Consider the following 15,350-nt stretch of genomic DNA (forward strand, 5'->3'; position numbering starts at 1 on the left):
TTTGGGCTGGAAAAATATTTATTTTAATCCACGAGACCATCTTGCAAGTCATATTCTTAATCGAAACGACAGGCGTGCCCCAGCTCCCTTAGATGCTGCTTCACGCTTTGAATAGGAACTTCCTGGCGATGAAAGATTCCAGCTGCAAGTCCAGCGTCAGCACTTGTGGCATCAAACATACTGGAGAAATGCTCTACTCTACCAGCACCGCTAGATGCCACAACAGGAATCTTGATCGCTTTCTTCACATCCCGAATAAGACTGTGTTCAAATCCGGAGTTGGTGCCATCGCGATCCATACAGTTAAGCAAGATCTCGCCTGCTCCCAATGCTTCGCAAGCTACTACAAGCTCTTGCACATCTAGGTCTCGACCCTCACGTCCTCCCTTTACCGTACATTGGTACCAGCAATACACCTCGCCATTGGGTCCAGGAATATCACATTCAACAGTATGATGTTGTGTTGCTTTTGGAGACGAAACGTATACTCGGCGTGGATCAACAGAAACCACTACAGCTTGTGATCCATAAGCATACGCAATCTGTTCAATTGCTGTGTCGCCTTGCTTCTTACCATCGCGCTTCCAATACTGTTCAGCAGCATACACGGCATCACTGCCAATCGACACTTTGTCCGCTCCTGATCGGAAATACAAACTAACAACATCGAGTGCAGAAATCGTCACTCCTGAAGGCTCTGTAAAATCACGGATTCCTCCTCCAACTGTAAGGGGTACAAATACTGATTTTGAGGTTTCTTGGAGAACCTGTAGCATAGGCAAGTCTTTTAAAGGACAGTCCCGGAAGGATGTAATGTTGAGAAATGTAATTTCATCTGCTCCTTCCTGATAGTAGCGCTGAGCAAGCTCAACAGGTTTACCAAGGTTGCGCACATGACCACCATCTTTGGCAGATTCTCGTACATCATACTGATCACCCTTGGTCACTACCAAATCGCCATTATCATTGGCTCGCACATCTAGACACGCAATAATACGACGGCTGAGTTGACTTTGAGGCATACAGTATGCACGTTTAGAATGCGGCAAACCATCAAGAGGAATAGGCTTTGGCAATGACGCATCTGCAGGCTTTGAATCAAGAAATGCTTTAATAACTGCAAGTCCTAAATGGCCACTCTTTTCTGGATGAAATTGTGTTCCAAAAATATTTCCCTTTTGAATTATGGAAACAAAGGTTTCATTGCCATATGTGGTTAAAGAATATGCCCAGTCCCTAAGGTCTGGTGATGCATCGATTTCAGCCTGGCTTCCTTTGACTGCAAATGAGTGTACAAAGTAGTACCGATTGTCTGCACCGCCATGGTGGATGCGAGTGTCTTGCGCTCCACTACTAGAAGTATCCACCTATACCAATGTTGAAATGGTCACTACAACAATCCTACTAGAGCAGTATTAAGCTCATTTTAAAAAATAAATCCAATCATGTCAACCAACCTGAAGAGTAGTAGTGTTCCAGCCCATATGAGGTACTGTTTTGGTAGTCGCGTCGAACTTGGACACAGTAGCACTGATGATGCCCAGACCTTGTATATCAGGGGATTCATCAGAAGCGAGGAACAAAGACTGCATACCAACGCAAATACCAAAAAATGGATTATTGGCACGAATATATTTTTGCAATGATTCAATATAGCCTAATTCTTGAAGCTTGACCATGCATGATCCAAATGCACCAACTCCAGGGAATATGATTTTCTAGTTTTTAAAATCATTCAAAACACAAGTCAGCAAAGTTGAATAGCTATACGCTATCATCATGTCTTTTCATGATATATTAGTCAAAGATCACACATTCACAAAAAAGCATTGGCTTATTTTGGCTCAAGTGAATGAAATGGTTATTATTTAAGGGTATGAATTCGCATGTGGTCAAATATGATTTACCAATATAGGATATTAGTATGTTCATTACAAGAATAGTGTATACAATAAATCACCTTGGCCTTGTCAAAGTCAGCGACAGACTCAATTCGTTTGATGGAGTATCCAATGTGATTAACGGCATTGACTAGCGACCGCACATTTCCTGCACCATAATCCAGTAAATAAATGTCTGCATCAATCAAAGCTGCATGAGTCGAGCCCTGGCTAGTAACCATTGTAACGCTGATATCGCTATTTTTTGAAGAAAAACTTTTGGGTAAAAATACGAATTGCTTGTTCAAGAATGTCCATTACAATAAAGCATTAATGACAGCTAGAATCAAAATGCAGGCTGATCTAGTACACAAAAACTACTAGCACTCTCTCATTCATTGCATTTGCACCTTTTTTCCTATTCATTTATTGTCAAACGATGTATTGTATCCATTGGTACTACTCATTTGATACAGTTTTGGTGTTTAAACCATCGCAGCAAACATTCGTACATTATAAATACTCGACACTAAATATAGTTTTTGTTCAAGAATATTTATCGAGCCAGGTTCCAAATTCAATCAAATGATGTACAGTTTCACTTTCCGCTGTACTCATGTATAATAAACAATCGACTTCATGAAATAATTCTCAATTTACTGAACATTGTTTTTTGGACTTTTAAAGTTTGCTGATCTTTCTGTTGATGATTGACATGTAGAGTTGCATTTCTGAAATGTGCAATCATTGTTCTCTTGAACTAGAACGCGAATGTATCCGATATTAGGATATAACAAAATGGAGTTTGTACAGAGTTTGATAGTCAAACTCAATATATGGATTGTAATGGATAATTTTGATGATCGTACAATGTATGGATATTCCAAAAGTGGGGAAAGTGATAGTTTGATTGTGTGGGTATCATATGATGATGATTGTGTTTGAAAACATTCAAAATATCGATTTGTGGTAGGAAAGTACACACATATCCAACCATTGATGATTTCAGAAGCAATCACAAGATAAATTATAGAAAAATACTCCATTTTACGTGAATGTGACTTTAAATTCACTCGTGTAAACAATCCAATTCAACCATCACTACAATGGCAGTCAGAGAAAGTCCTGCTTTTCTTTGGGCAATCATATTTGCAGGTATCACAATCCAGCACACTACTGTTAAGGTGCCTTGCATTCTTGGAAATGAGTCAAGACTATCAAAACGATCTTGGCTGGATAGCATGCTCCATTTTAACCACCATATGCCCTGCTTCATAGCATGCATTGAAGCAATATCATGTTTAGATGATAATGGAAATACTGACTATTTCTCCTACGCTGTCTTTCAGTCACATATCTGCCTAGTTCAACATATATTTACGTTTTAGACCCATGGCTGCGACCTTATTCTATTTCAAGCTACATTATCTTACTAGTGTGGATATTCAATTTGGTGATGGTACCAATCAACTATTGGCTTTCATGGAGAACTAAAGCAGGAGAAGTAGAACATGGCTGGAACACTTTTGAAACTAACGAGGATCTCATGTGAGTGGTTCTGCTTGTATTAAAGTCGCATTCACGTAAAATGGAGTATTTTTCTATAATTTATCTTGTGATTGCTTCTGAAATCATCAATAGTTGGATATGTGTGTACTTTCCTACCACAAATCAGTATTTTGAATGTTTTCAAACATAATCATCATCATATGATACCCACACAATCAAACTATCACTTTCCCCACTTTTGGAATATCCATACATTGTACAATCATCAAAATTATCCATTACAATCCATATATTGAGTTTGACTATCAAGCTCGGTACAAACTCCATTTTGTTATATCCTAATATCGGATACATTCGCGTTCTAGTTCAAGAGAACAATGATTGCACATTTCAGAAATGCAACAGTTGTTTACATGTCAATCATCAATGTCATAGTGGTTGGTTTGAATGAAAAAAGAGCTGGAGATTGAGCAAGTCCCAAAGATTTCATATGTACTGAAACTGCGATATGAATATCCGGTCAATTTCTGTTTAGTGTTTTATTTTACGTGAACAGGGTTGTAAATCCAAAGTCGTAGTAATGCGCTATACAATTGAACTTTAAATGTTGGTAATTAACTCGAGAATTTATATTGTATTTGCTATAGGAAGATGCTGGATAGCACTGAAGAAGATATACATAATACCGAATGTCGGTATGTCGCTTTGCCATTGATATTAAGAGTAAATTTAGATTCTTGTGTGCTGAAATAGTGCATCTACTTTACACTGACTAGTTGTCAAACCTATATAATTATAAATTATGCATAACCTACTTATTGATAGACTATGTCGGCATGAACGACCTGCTCGGGCACATCATTGTCGCAAATGCAAGGCCTGCATCTTGCGAATGGATCATCACTGTCCGTGGATTTACAACTGCGTAGGATTTCGTAATCAAGGCCACTTTGCAAGATTACTGATTTACACTGCACTGTTGTGTACGTTGACAATTATTATGGTTTTTTTGCGTCTATACGCCTTGATTTTGGCGATTGAAACTCCCGAGAATTTTAACATCACGCAAGGCGAAGTAAGTTAATGTGTATCAACTTTTTATACACGGCTCAATCTGGAGTTTGTAATCAATGGCATTGACTCTATACTTTGTGACCAATTACAGGTTATTATCACCGGCATTAATCTCACAATTCTTGTTCCTTTAACAAGTATTATCGACATGTTGGCATTTAATCAGATACAGTTGATTGTGAAAAACATTACCACAATTGAAGATTTGGATTTGCAAGACAGTGTCATGATGGGAATTCCTACGGTCAATATATATGACATGGGTTGGTTGGAAAATACCAAGGCTATATTGGGATCTAGATGGTGGCTGTGGTGGATGCCTCAGGATATGGAAGGAACTGGTGTGGTATTCAACACTCGGGTTTAGAAATAGATATATTAGCACTAATGAGTCTGTTTTTATTAAATCTTCACTAGTTGATATAAATGTTCTACCAATTGAGAATTATATTTTTAAAGGCAGCCCAAGTTGCTATTTTGGTAGAAAATTGATTTTCTGGTCGTGCGATTGAGTGTAATTGTACTGCGCCAAGACACCAGAAAATCATTTTACGCAAGATTAACTAATAGACAGCAATAAATAGTAGGATACATTACCTGATGGTAGAAAGGAATAGCCAATACAATAATGACAAACAACTTGGACATGTTGAACTAAGCCAAAGATAAATCACATCTAGTTTCTGGAATTCACTTTGCAAAATTTAACCCATTCATTTCATTTTAATCGAGAAACCACTATGCTAAAGATTCATTGTCGTATTCACAGAAAATGAAACATTGAATAAGGATGTTGAATTAGATAATAAATGATCAGTATCGTGAAATGATAATTTCCACCAAGTCTACCGAGTAATACTGTGATGTCTGAACCCAAGTTGACTAACCTTTTTTCTGATGATTAGTATGCAAACAGTTGTCTTTTTGAACTTGAGTGCAAACTTATCCGAGTTTTTTGAAAATCGTACAATGTGTGGCGGTTATGCCAAAAGTGGATAAAGTGATCATTTGATTGTATGAATCGTATGATGGACGTGTCTATTGGATCAAGAGTGTCTATTAAAGACAGTTTGTAGTAAGCATAGAAATGCTCAACGATTGTTTATTCCAAGACAATCACTGCAAGATCATTATAAAAAATGTTTCATTTTACGTGAATATGGCTTAAATGAAAATGAGTCAAATATTTGGCAATCTTTGGCTTATCTTTTGGCTGAATAGATTTCAAGGCACGTGAAGTATTCAAAGCACGCTTATTTCCGAAATTGTGCTTCAACTATTTTTCAGCAACAAGCACCGACTTTGTCCAAGTGCTCTCAACAGGCCTGTTAAAAACTACAATTATCATTGCAATTGAGTAGATAATGGACGTGAAACTCACTCCTCTAGGTGATGCTACGGCTGGAACTATCGGGGCGATATTCGCCAATGTGCTGGTGTTTCCCCTGGACGTGTGAGTAGCTTTGCTCTATTGTCTGTCTTTTTTTCCATTGGACTGTCGCTACGACTAAATATGATGGAATAAACTCGCTTCATTTTGCTATCAATCCACAGTGCTTGGAATGAATGTTCATATTAAACATTCTCTTTGAAGTCGGCTGTAGTATACTCAGCAATCAACGTCCTGTATGGATTACCTTGACCGTGCCGTCTTGTAACTTGATGTGTATGAAACAAGGGAAATTTGATATGAGCTGGGAGTTTGGCTGTTTTTTAATCAATTAGAAAAGCATTAATGAATTCATTGTCAATCTAATTTTGCTAACTTGCTGTATTATCAATCCGAAACCTGTCATCCATAACTCACCATTCCCCGGTTTTGTCGTTATAGCGTAAAAACTCGTCTTCAAGTCCAGACAGACACACTCAAAGCATCCAAATCAAATCACGGTTACAAAAATGCCGTTGATGCTCTTCTCAAGATTTATAAATCAGAGGGGCTGCAAGGATTATATGCTGGTATGGGATCGGGCTTGTTTGGCACAGTCGTATCATCATTCTCGTACTTTTACATCTATGGGCATGTTCGTGGCGAGTATCTGAAAAGAATCGGCAACAAAGAAGTGGGAACGGCAATGGAACTGGTACTTGGTGCTACTGCTGGTGCATTATGCCAGATTTTTGTATTGCCGATTGCTGTTGTGACAACAAGGTGAGAAATTGTATTGTATCGAGTGATTCTTGGTTTTGTTGCAACAGATTGCTGAACCAGTTTATTTTGAAATCGGAACAGACAACAAACTGATCCAGACTCTAAAGGGATATCGTTTATTGAAATATTTAAAACGATTGTTGCAGAGGATGGACCCCAAGGTCTTTGGAAGGGTCTTAAGGCATCGCTTGTTTTGTGCGCTAATCCGGCCATTACATATGGTGTATTTGAGCGTTTTAAATCAATCTTGATAAAACAAAAAGGAGGCAGCTCTAGTTCATTGACCACACTCGAAGTATTTGTGATTGGCGCTTTATCCAAGACACTTGCTACAATTGTGACATGTAAGCGCACTGATTGCGGGCTATTATTGATGACTGTTTGAGCCAAAAGAGTATATTGTATTTGTTTCTACTGATTGTTAATACCGAATTACACGATCGCAATGACTTTATCTAGATCCATACATTATGGCCAAGGCACGCTTGCAGTGGAAACCACCAAAGGAGGTGGATGGACTTAGTGAAAAAGACCAAGAAAAGCTTCGCTACAAAAGCTCGTTTGATGTTCTTCGCAAAGTATATCGCGAAAAGGGATTCAAAGGATGGTATACAGTAAGTTATTATCACTGTCGTGTTTATAGGTAAACGAGATATATTGAGCCTAATCGGTCATTTGTATATTCTAACAGGGCATGAGAACTCAAATCATCAAGGCAGTGTTATGCCAGGCAATCTTGTTTTCGTCGAAACAAAGATTAGGAATCTATACTCTAATTCTTTTTTCATTCTTTAATCAAAAACACAGTGTTCCAATCCAAATTACTCAGAAATGAACCCCATCAAATCAAACAGTGTATCAACATGTGATATCTTTGTGAAATATGATGAGTAAAATTATTTATATAGGCTAGTTGAAATCAATACTAGTGTAGCATTTCTGCCGGAATGTTATGGTCGCCGTATACCACCAATCGATGGATGGATACAAACGGTGCGTATCCTTTGTTGATTTTCAAGCGGAGATGGCGAGTTACTTGAGCTTCCTTTGGGCTAATGGATATAGTTTGCAAAGAACCGTCTGTATCTTCAACCACTAGATATGATAAAAAAGTATTGGTTCAACTTGTTTGATGGTTGGGCTACAGATACGATAAGGCATGGAATTACAGTACGTTTTTTAAAAACAAACTTACCTTGATCCAAAATTGTTGAAAAGTTTACTGGAAGTTCTGTGCTAGAAGAGTCGACGCTTAAATGTCCGACTACAAATTAAATATGCGAATGAATTAAGCACAGCGTCTACAACACCCAAAGCACATGCGACTCTAGATTACCTTTCATAGATACAATAATGATTTTGGAAATCATGGCAGGGTTAGCAAATGAAACGGTTATTTCTTGTGGAAATAAACCAGTGGATACCCAAAAAGTCTTGACATCTCTATATTAGAAATAAAAGTGAGTGGATATGCTTGATATAGTTTTGGTCAGACAACTCACCCGTCAATGATGTTGCTTGAAGGATGCTTTGGATGTTCAGAAGTGGTCAAAGCAACTCTGGAGCCAAAGGATGCAAGTGCGATATTTTCAGTAGATATAGCCATTGTAGTTTAGACACGGAGTGGTTTATAGGTTTTGATGATTCTAATCGTTGATGCAAAGTGAATAAACGCGACTGAATTCACCGCCGTATTCATAAAAATGGAACACTAAATCAAAGCGTCTGTATAATGGAACAGCCAGTTTTGTGAAATGATTGGTGTCAGTTTACTGGACAATATTGTGACCTAGACTCTTTAAAGTTGATTCATCTTTGTGTTTATTTTGTATAACTGAACGAGTATTAACATGACAGTTTCAGTGCATCCAACATCTTTGAAGCTTGCTCAATATGCAAACTGGACACTGGATGATTAGCATAAAAGCAACAGTCGCATCCTTAAACTAGAACGCAAGCATATCTGAGATTTTGGATTACAGCAAAATGGAGTTTAATTGACAGCAGTCGAGTTCAATATCTGGATTACAATGAATCTTAAAATCATACAATGCATGACAGTCAAAGGAGGAGAAAAGAAGAGTTTTGACTGTTTATTAGATTGCGAGTCTATTCAAGCCAGTTTAAGCACAAACATCCAGTTTATTCCAAAAAATCACTGCAACCAGAAAAGTTTCATTTTGCGTGAACACGGCTGCAAACAGAAATTACTAGGCTCGCCTTGATTAATCTGGTGAAACCAACAGTTGGAGTATAGGCTCTACTTGCAACCCATCATCCGAGTTGGACAGTTTAATTTGTTTAAACTGAATTCAATTCAAGATTCATTCAATATACAGCTCAATTCTAATAACATCAACTTTTATTACGATACACTGGCAGCCATCCGGTGTGGATTGTGAAACCTGCAGCAATACCTAAGCTAATTATAATTATACCACTCATGGTCGTTGTACTCTCAGCATCTCTTCCGCAGGACGGTGTCTGCTTTGCTGGAGAAAAGTTTGTGTGTGTGCTGACATTCACCAACTCTGTGCAGCAGCCTGACTCTTCATCCAGCAGTCATCAGTTTCCACGGCATCCTGAGCAAACAAACGACGGTCATCACTATAAGCAGTCATTTCTTCCGGATAGAAAGTCTGGAAGCCTTAAACGGAATACCCGGCCAAACAGTAGACAGATTCTCCCATTTCCTACTGACCATAGTGCCTCGACTGTTCCTGCTAATGGATTTGGCGAGTTGCACACTGCTCAAGATCAAAAGTATTTCGAGTCTCAGGTGATTGAAAAAACCAATGCACTTGCCATTAGGTCAGGCTCGCCTATTAATTCAAGTCAGGAACGATCTGTAAAAATATCAACTCCTACCGGGGCTACAGAGCAGTCGTCTGCATTGCCAGATCACTATACTGCAAGTACACCTTTATTTATATCCACTGCTAGGCAAGATGCAGATTACAAGCGATTGCATTCTGCTCGTTCTTTGGATACATCAGTTGGTAATCCATCTAAAAATATGGCGGCTTCACCAGTAACGCTGAATGATCGTCCAGCTAGCATTACAGAAAGTGGTATTGGTTCTGCATTTCGCTTGATTGCAGGAACTTTGTTTGGGACTGGCTTAAATGCTGATTCTGCTGCAACAAAACCGTCTGTGGCTTTGGAATCCAAACTGGACAATCATCCAGAAAACACATATCAGTACGAGCAAGAAACTGAAATGCTTCAACGGCAACGACAACGACAGGCATCTGAACAACTCGAAGATTTAGATTCGCTTGCCACATCACACTATACATTCAAAAACATTTTAAATATGCGAGGTGAAGCCATTCCAGAAGGCATATCGCGCGAGACTTCTTTTACGCGTCTACCACACTCTGTTTCGCAGACATCAGACTTTGCATCGCCAGGAGTCGTAGAGTATCTATCTCCTGTTTTTTCGCCTGTATCAGCCCAGAGTAGTGATACTATACAAGGTCCATGGCAGCGAGGCCAAACTAACGCAACAAATAGCGTCGTTGGTAGTAGACGCAATAGCTTTTCAAATCTTGCCTCACCTATTGATGAATCAGTCACCAAGAATGAATTGGATGAAAATGGCCAAGTTTCTGAACTGGGAGGAAAACTTCAACTTTATTCCAGTAAAACCAACATTCATCAGCCAAATCCTTCTAGAAGGCAATCGCATATTCATTCACATTCCGTAGATGATTTAGAGTTTGCATCGCCTCGATTACAAGATGAGATGATTCGGATGGGATCTACTATCAACCATGGTTCTACACTTTCTCCAATTAGTGATAGATCTACTCATTTCGAGGGCTCGACTGTGCCTGCTATTTTGCCGCATTTGAAAACTGCTTCGATGCAGATGAAGCGATGCAACACTGAGCCCACGCGAGTTGCAGGTGTCAATGAAGACATTGCTTGGGCGTTTGCACAAATGACTGGAGAGTTTACTGTTGACACAACATATGTAAAGACAAGCTTGTTTAACTCATTGAGACAAAAGGTGATGTACCGAGCTGCAGGAAGTCCAAGTGGCCATGGATCTCAGGGTGGTGGCGGTTCTCTTGGAATATCTGCATCTACTCCAACAACTGTAAATCGAAATGGTAGCTAAGAAACAGTTGCCAAGTAAACTCTGCAATTAAAGAATTGAACTGACTCTTGTGTGAACTATATTTATGTATATGCAGAAACACAACCACTTCCACTTTACAGTACTCCGCCATCTATTTTATTTTGTGACATGTCATTAGCTCCAGGAGAAAGCAAATCTTGTATGTAGTTGGATTAGCTTGTTTGCTTTGTAGTTTGCTATGTTGACTATTATAATGATTGTTTTTGTACTTTAGATAAATATGAGATTTTCATACCATCAGTTCTTCCTCCATCACACCGTGGCAAAGTAATCCGGTTCAACTATAAGCTGATTGTTGGCATTCAACGTAGTGGAAAAATTCGACAATCCCAAATCATTTCGATTCCTTTTCGCTTGTTTAATCGTACAAATTGTAAATCAATGCCTTTAAACTGGATTCGTATTGATTGTGTGTAATTTTTGATACTGACCAATACGTGAATTTAAATCTTATTAATATGCTATATTTAGCCGATGGGACGCGACCAATATACGAAATCATGAACCCAGTTATTATCAACAAGGATGAATCGGTGGTTACTCCGTTACAAACGTGGTCTAAATTGGCCGTATTTGCCCCTCTTACTCCAGGTAACTACACTGGTAATAGTGTGTCATGTTGTAAGCATTTCTAGTCGTTTTGACACTTGCTGATTTATGTTGTAGAAGTGCCAATGAGTGCATTTTACCAACCCGAATCATCAAGAGCTACGTCCTTGACAGACTTTGAAGAATACACTACTTCCATGAACAATATAATGTGTGTATGTCAGACATCAAAAAAAGGTGAGTCTTTATTGCAGTGTAACTCGCTGTTCAATTTTGATCCAGCCATGCACTAATGAACTTGAATTTTTAGTGTCGTATGACATTTGTAAGAATAATGAGCATGTAGCACAGTTGACTCTTTCTCGTATCTCGTACCGTCTTGGTGAAACCATTACAATCATTTTTAATTTTTCAAATGGGTCAATACCATGTTTACAGGTGCGATGAACATATTAGCAGTAATGTTGATACGACTCGGTAGTATTCCCATTTTTACTGACAAATGTGTGTAAATATATACTAGGCGTCTGTATTTTTGGAAAGTGTTGAGACGGTTGATCCAACATTCTCATTAAAACAAAAGCATTCTACTGTTGCTTACACACGACGATGTCATGCCGAGTTACATCGTAGCACATTGAACTCACGACGCCTAGTGTTATCCGTAGCCATTCCTCCTACTGCCACTGCAGATTTTCAAACTACTGCAGGTAGCGTGATTCAATCATTTGGATGTTTATGACTTGCACAATGAGTTATGGTGTACATGTTTGGATTGCTGAATGGTTTGGGTTTGTTTTTAGTGTCAATGCAGTGGAGTCTCAGACTTGAATTCGTCACTGGTGTTGCAGGGCAACTCCAGCGTAATCACTTTGCATTGGATGAAGGATTTCAACATTATCATGGAGCTGAACGGGTCGAAGTCGAGCCATTCGATTGCATGATCCCACTCAAGTTGTTTGGAGGCATGCGCGCACTAAAACGTACCAACAAAACATATACATTTACGTGACTTGGAATAAACCTTTTATTTGAAAATGTATTATTTTGTTCGTGAATAGCTTTAAACGCTAATGCACAACATCACTTTGAGCAAGCATACCATACAAATGTAGGCCAGTGTCGGATAAAAGCATGAATCACAGATTATGTTGAGCATGGATATGACGCTCCGTTTCTATTGAGTGCTCTTCAATCTTGGTATAGTTTCCTGGTTTCCATCTGTAAACAATAGAGAAATTGATGAGTAAAGTTGTAGAACCCTACAACAAAAGCAGTACAGTTTAAAAAGCTTACCCATTGAGATCCTGGGTAACTTTAGCAAGATCCAAATTAAGATTCTTGATGATAAAATTGCCAATATCAGTGTTTTCATGGTTTCCAAATAGATCTTTCGAGTTGGCACCATATGCGTATAGATTGACGTCTACAGCAGAATGTCCGTGAGTTGACCTTTAAAAACAGAAATCAAAAGTAGTTGGTTACCACAACTATTGATTTAGAAATCAAATTAAACAATGCACAAACTGTACCATCCAAGACCGGCCCAGCTGCTCACAATACCACCAACTTTGTACTCCATCTGATCAGATGGCTGTGACGTATTAGACAGATAGTTAACATCAGAAGGATCAGGATCAGTGTTGTTGAGCCACTTGGGGAATACAGTGTTTTTGATAAAGTTGGTAGCATCGGCACCAGAGTATTGTTTAATTTGACGAACAATATACTCAGCAGAGCGTTTTACACCTGTGATGGCTTCTGGAAACCATGCATAGATTGGATACATGGGACCAAGCTGATATCCAACGGAAAGACCACCCGTTTCATGATCAGAAGTGGAAATTAGAATGGTATCAGGATGATCATCAACAAACTTTTTTACAGCACTAATGGCTGTATTGTATTGCAAGATTTCTCCAATATGGGCGGATGGATCGTTGCTATGAATATATCAAAAATCAAACGGTATTCAAATAAAACAATTACTTAGTATCCACACAAGTTTATCTGCCAGTATGATTAGGCAAGCCAATACATACGTATGCGCGGCCATATCGATGCGGCTGCCTTCAATCATGAGAAAAAAGCCAGTGTTTTTTTCCAAACTAGCTTTGTTGAGCAAATCAAGGGCTTTCAAACTCATGCTGGTAAGAGAAGGCTCGACGGCGTCGTCACGATCAATGTCATAGGACATATGGTCCAAAGTAAACAAGTTTAGCAATGGAAGAGTGCTATATTGTAATTTTTTACAATAATATGGTTAGATTGTATGAATGAAGCACCTTACAAAAGCATGGCACTGACCTTTTTTCAAAGAAAATCTGATCAAAGTAGTTTTTTCCAACACCGACATTCCAGCCAAGATTACGTGCTTGTTCCATTACATCGATACCATCGGTACGACAGCTTTCTGCTGTAGAATTAGGAAGAAAATGGCATAATCCACCTCCAAACATTAGATCAACACGACGACCCAGTTTATAGTCGCCCAGTTGCTGAAGTGCAATTTGATCTTCATCATTTCGGCTACCCACATGGGCAGAAAACGCGGCAGGAGTAGCTGAGTATCCAAGTTTGAGTCGCATTGTAAACATGACAAATGTTGAGATTTAAAAAAGATACTGCATATAGAGCACATCAATGAGTTTACCATGAGTAATACGGGAAGTAGCGACAAGGCCCGTAAACATGCCACGATCTTTGGCAGCCTCTAGCACTGTACCACATGGAATACCATTGGAATTAACACCAATGGCTCCATTGTAGGTTTTGAGAGCACAAGAAAAAGCAGTTGCTCCAGCAGCTGAATCGGTTACAAAACTAGACGAACTGCGTGTGCGTGAAGAGCCAACTATAAAATGGATTGAAGCAGCCAAATCTCGTTAAAAAACAGCAACTAAAATGTAATACAAGAATCTGAAACAGTGAATTAGCATTTCAAGGTTTACCGAGAATAGTGTCCAATGGCAGCTGAGTGCCAACAGGCAGGTTGTTGAGGTACTGATTGTAGTTGCGAGCCAAAGTCTGTGAAGCTGGACCAAACCCTGAAAATGAAAGCAACAATACATGGTCAGTTGCACAATGGAAGCTTGTTGTCATAGCATAACAGTAACTTGCCATCTGATATCATCATAATAACATTACGAACTGGTACTTTGTGCATCCGTCCTGTAGCAATATAAATACAAGAAGCAGCTGGTTAACACATTTGAAGAGCGTTGCAGCAAGCATCCAATACACAGGATTGGCAAGCCGACCAATACAATTAAATGAAAATTAATCAAAACATCACATACGCAAACGAGTATGCAGCGAGCCCAAATACCATCCAGCAGCAGTAATAACAGCGACAGTTACTAAACATGCGCTCATACACAGTAGGAAAATATAACCCTTGTTGCGCTTGCGGTATTGCAAACGAATTCCCAAGACTGACACCGTTGCAAGCTGGTCTGATGGATTCTTGGCAGCTTCATAGGGCAACGCAGGAGGTAGAAACGGAGCTCCTTCTAGGTCGTTTGGGCTGAGATCAGCGGCAGGAGAGTTGATTGTTTTTGTATTCATTGCTTGACAATGGATTACTTCTTCACGTCAAATGTAACCTAAATAAGGGTGCTAAAATACGTAAATAATCTCATGAAATGATTGGTGCCAAATTGACTGGACCAAACTTTTCTGAGCTTGATTTGCTAATCGTCGTGCTCATTTCTGTATAACGAAACAAACGTTTGCATTACAGTCCATTACACACTTGTTTAATTCTCTCTCATTTAAACTCATGACATTAGCATGGAAACAACTGTTGCTTTCTTGAACTAGAAACGCGGATGTATGAGATTTTAGAATACGAGTAGAATCTGATTATGTGCGTTATACAATAGATGTGTCTGGACACTAAAGGTTCTTTATTGTCCTAGTAGGAAATCAAATATTCAACCACTATTACAAAGCAATCGCTGCAAAATACAAATATTCCGCTCACATGAATGCGGCTGTGAAAATAGTCGATCCAATTACAATTTGCCATCAAATGGAT

The 15,350-nt window shown here is 38.9% G+C and overlaps 6 protein-coding genes across 6 annotated transcripts; 3 read left to right on the top strand and 3 right to left on the bottom strand.

Annotated features, from left to right (window-relative positions):
• Positions 1-56: 56 nt before the first annotated feature.
• On the bottom strand, positions 57-2,122 carry BATDEDRAFT_9115 (imidazoleglycerol-phosphate synthase; the record flags this gene model as incomplete). The annotated part of the gene is made up of 3 exons (XM_006675016.1): positions 57-1,339; positions 1,454-1,718; positions 1,961-2,122. 3 exons carry the CDS (start codon positions 2,120-2,122, stop codon positions 57-59), a joined length of 1,710 nt encoding a protein of 569 aa, XP_006675079.1.
• A 1,918-nt stretch (positions 2,123-4,040) lies between these two features.
• Positions 4,041-4,830, top strand: BATDEDRAFT_85864 (uncharacterized protein; the record flags this gene model as incomplete). Its single annotated transcript, XM_006676005.1, has 3 exons — positions 4,041-4,084; positions 4,215-4,464; positions 4,555-4,830. 3 exons carry the CDS (start codon positions 4,041-4,043, stop codon positions 4,828-4,830), a joined length of 570 nt encoding a protein of 189 aa, XP_006676068.1.
• A 950-nt stretch (positions 4,831-5,780) lies between these two features.
• On the top strand, positions 5,781-7,472 carry BATDEDRAFT_15515 (uncharacterized protein). Its single transcript, XM_006675061.1, has 5 exons — positions 5,781-5,916; positions 6,295-6,615; positions 6,697-6,959; positions 7,075-7,229; positions 7,307-7,472. Exons 1-5 carry the CDS (start codon positions 5,828-5,830, stop codon positions 7,448-7,450), a joined length of 972 nt encoding a protein of 323 aa, XP_006675124.1. The 5' UTR covers positions 5,781-5,827; the 3' UTR covers positions 7,451-7,472.
• Positions 7,473-7,508: 36 nt separating this feature from the next.
• On the bottom strand, positions 7,509-8,254 carry BATDEDRAFT_84886 (uncharacterized protein). Its single transcript, XM_006676291.1, has 4 exons — positions 8,118-8,254; positions 7,952-8,058; positions 7,811-7,879; positions 7,509-7,710 (listed from the first exon to the last, which is right to left on the bottom strand). Exons 1-4 carry the CDS (start codon positions 8,219-8,221, stop codon positions 7,541-7,543), a joined length of 450 nt encoding a protein of 149 aa, XP_006676354.1. The 5' UTR covers positions 8,222-8,254; the 3' UTR covers positions 7,509-7,540.
• Positions 8,255-9,058: 804 nt separating this feature from the next.
• Positions 9,059-12,352, top strand: BATDEDRAFT_34132 (uncharacterized protein; the record flags this gene model as incomplete). Its single annotated transcript, XM_006675697.1, has 8 exons — positions 9,059-10,733; positions 10,818-10,901; positions 10,977-11,135; positions 11,234-11,353; positions 11,429-11,548; positions 11,622-11,749; positions 11,835-12,021; positions 12,115-12,352. The coding sequence occupies 8 exons, from the start codon at positions 9,059-9,061 to the stop codon at positions 12,321-12,323; spliced, it is 2,682 nt and encodes an 893-aa protein (XP_006675760.1). The 3' UTR covers positions 12,324-12,352.
• On the bottom strand, positions 12,318-14,909 carry BATDEDRAFT_15519 (uncharacterized protein). Its single transcript, XM_006675062.1, has 9 exons — positions 14,611-14,909; positions 14,432-14,482; positions 14,263-14,358; positions 13,965-14,165; positions 13,619-13,874; positions 13,354-13,545; positions 12,844-13,254; positions 12,608-12,763; positions 12,318-12,532 (listed from the first exon to the last, which is right to left on the bottom strand). Exons 1-9 carry the CDS (start codon positions 14,876-14,878, stop codon positions 12,451-12,453), a joined length of 1,713 nt encoding a protein of 570 aa, XP_006675125.1. The 5' UTR covers positions 14,879-14,909; the 3' UTR covers positions 12,318-12,450.
• Between the last annotated feature and the right edge of the window lie 441 nt (positions 14,910-15,350).

The sequence above is a fragment of the Batrachochytrium dendrobatidis genome, assembly GCF_000203795.2.
Source record: "Batrachochytrium dendrobatidis JAM81 unplaced genomic scaffold BATDEscaffold_1, whole genome shotgun sequence".
In the NCBI taxonomy this organism is placed as follows: Eukaryota; Fungi; Chytridiomycota; class Chytridiomycetes; order Rhizophydiales; genus Batrachochytrium; species Batrachochytrium dendrobatidis.

Excerpts from the sequence above, each read along its gene's own strand:
- BATDEDRAFT_15515 (XM_006675061.1), top strand. The coding sequence starts at position 5,828 with ATGGACGTGAAACTCACTCCTCTAGGTGATGCTACGGCTGGAACTATC. Across the intron at positions 5,917-6,294 it reads CTGGTGTTTCCCCTGGACGT|CGTAAAAACTCGTCTTCAAG; the intron begins GTGAGTAGCTTT and ends TTGTCGTTATAG. Across the intron at positions 7,230-7,306 it reads GATTCAAAGGATGGTATACA|GGCATGAGAACTCAAATCAT; the intron begins GTAAGTTATTAT and ends ATATTCTAACAG.
- BATDEDRAFT_84886 (XM_006676291.1), bottom strand. The coding sequence starts at position 8,221 with ATGGCTATATCTACTGAAAATATCGCACTTGCATCCTTTGGCTCCAGA. Across the intron at positions 8,059-8,117 it reads TCAAGCAACATCATTGACGG|AGATGTCAAGACTTTTTGGG; the intron begins GTGAGTTGTCTG and ends TTTCTAATATAG. Across the intron at positions 7,711-7,810 it reads TTCAACAATTTTGGATCAAG|TGGTTGAAGATACAGACGGT; the intron begins GTAAGTTTGTTT and ends TATCATATCTAG.
- BATDEDRAFT_15519 (XM_006675062.1), bottom strand. The coding sequence starts at position 14,878 with ATGAATACAAAAACAATCAACTCTCCTGCCGCTGATCTCAGCCCAAAC. Across the intron at positions 13,546-13,618 it reads CAGATTTTCTTTGAAAAAAG|CACTCTTCCATTGCTAAACT; the intron begins GTCAGTGCCATG and ends ATTACAATATAG. Across the intron at positions 13,255-13,353 it reads ATCGATATGGCCGCGCATAC|CAACGATCCATCCGCCCATA; the intron begins GTATGTATTGGC and ends ATATATTCATAG.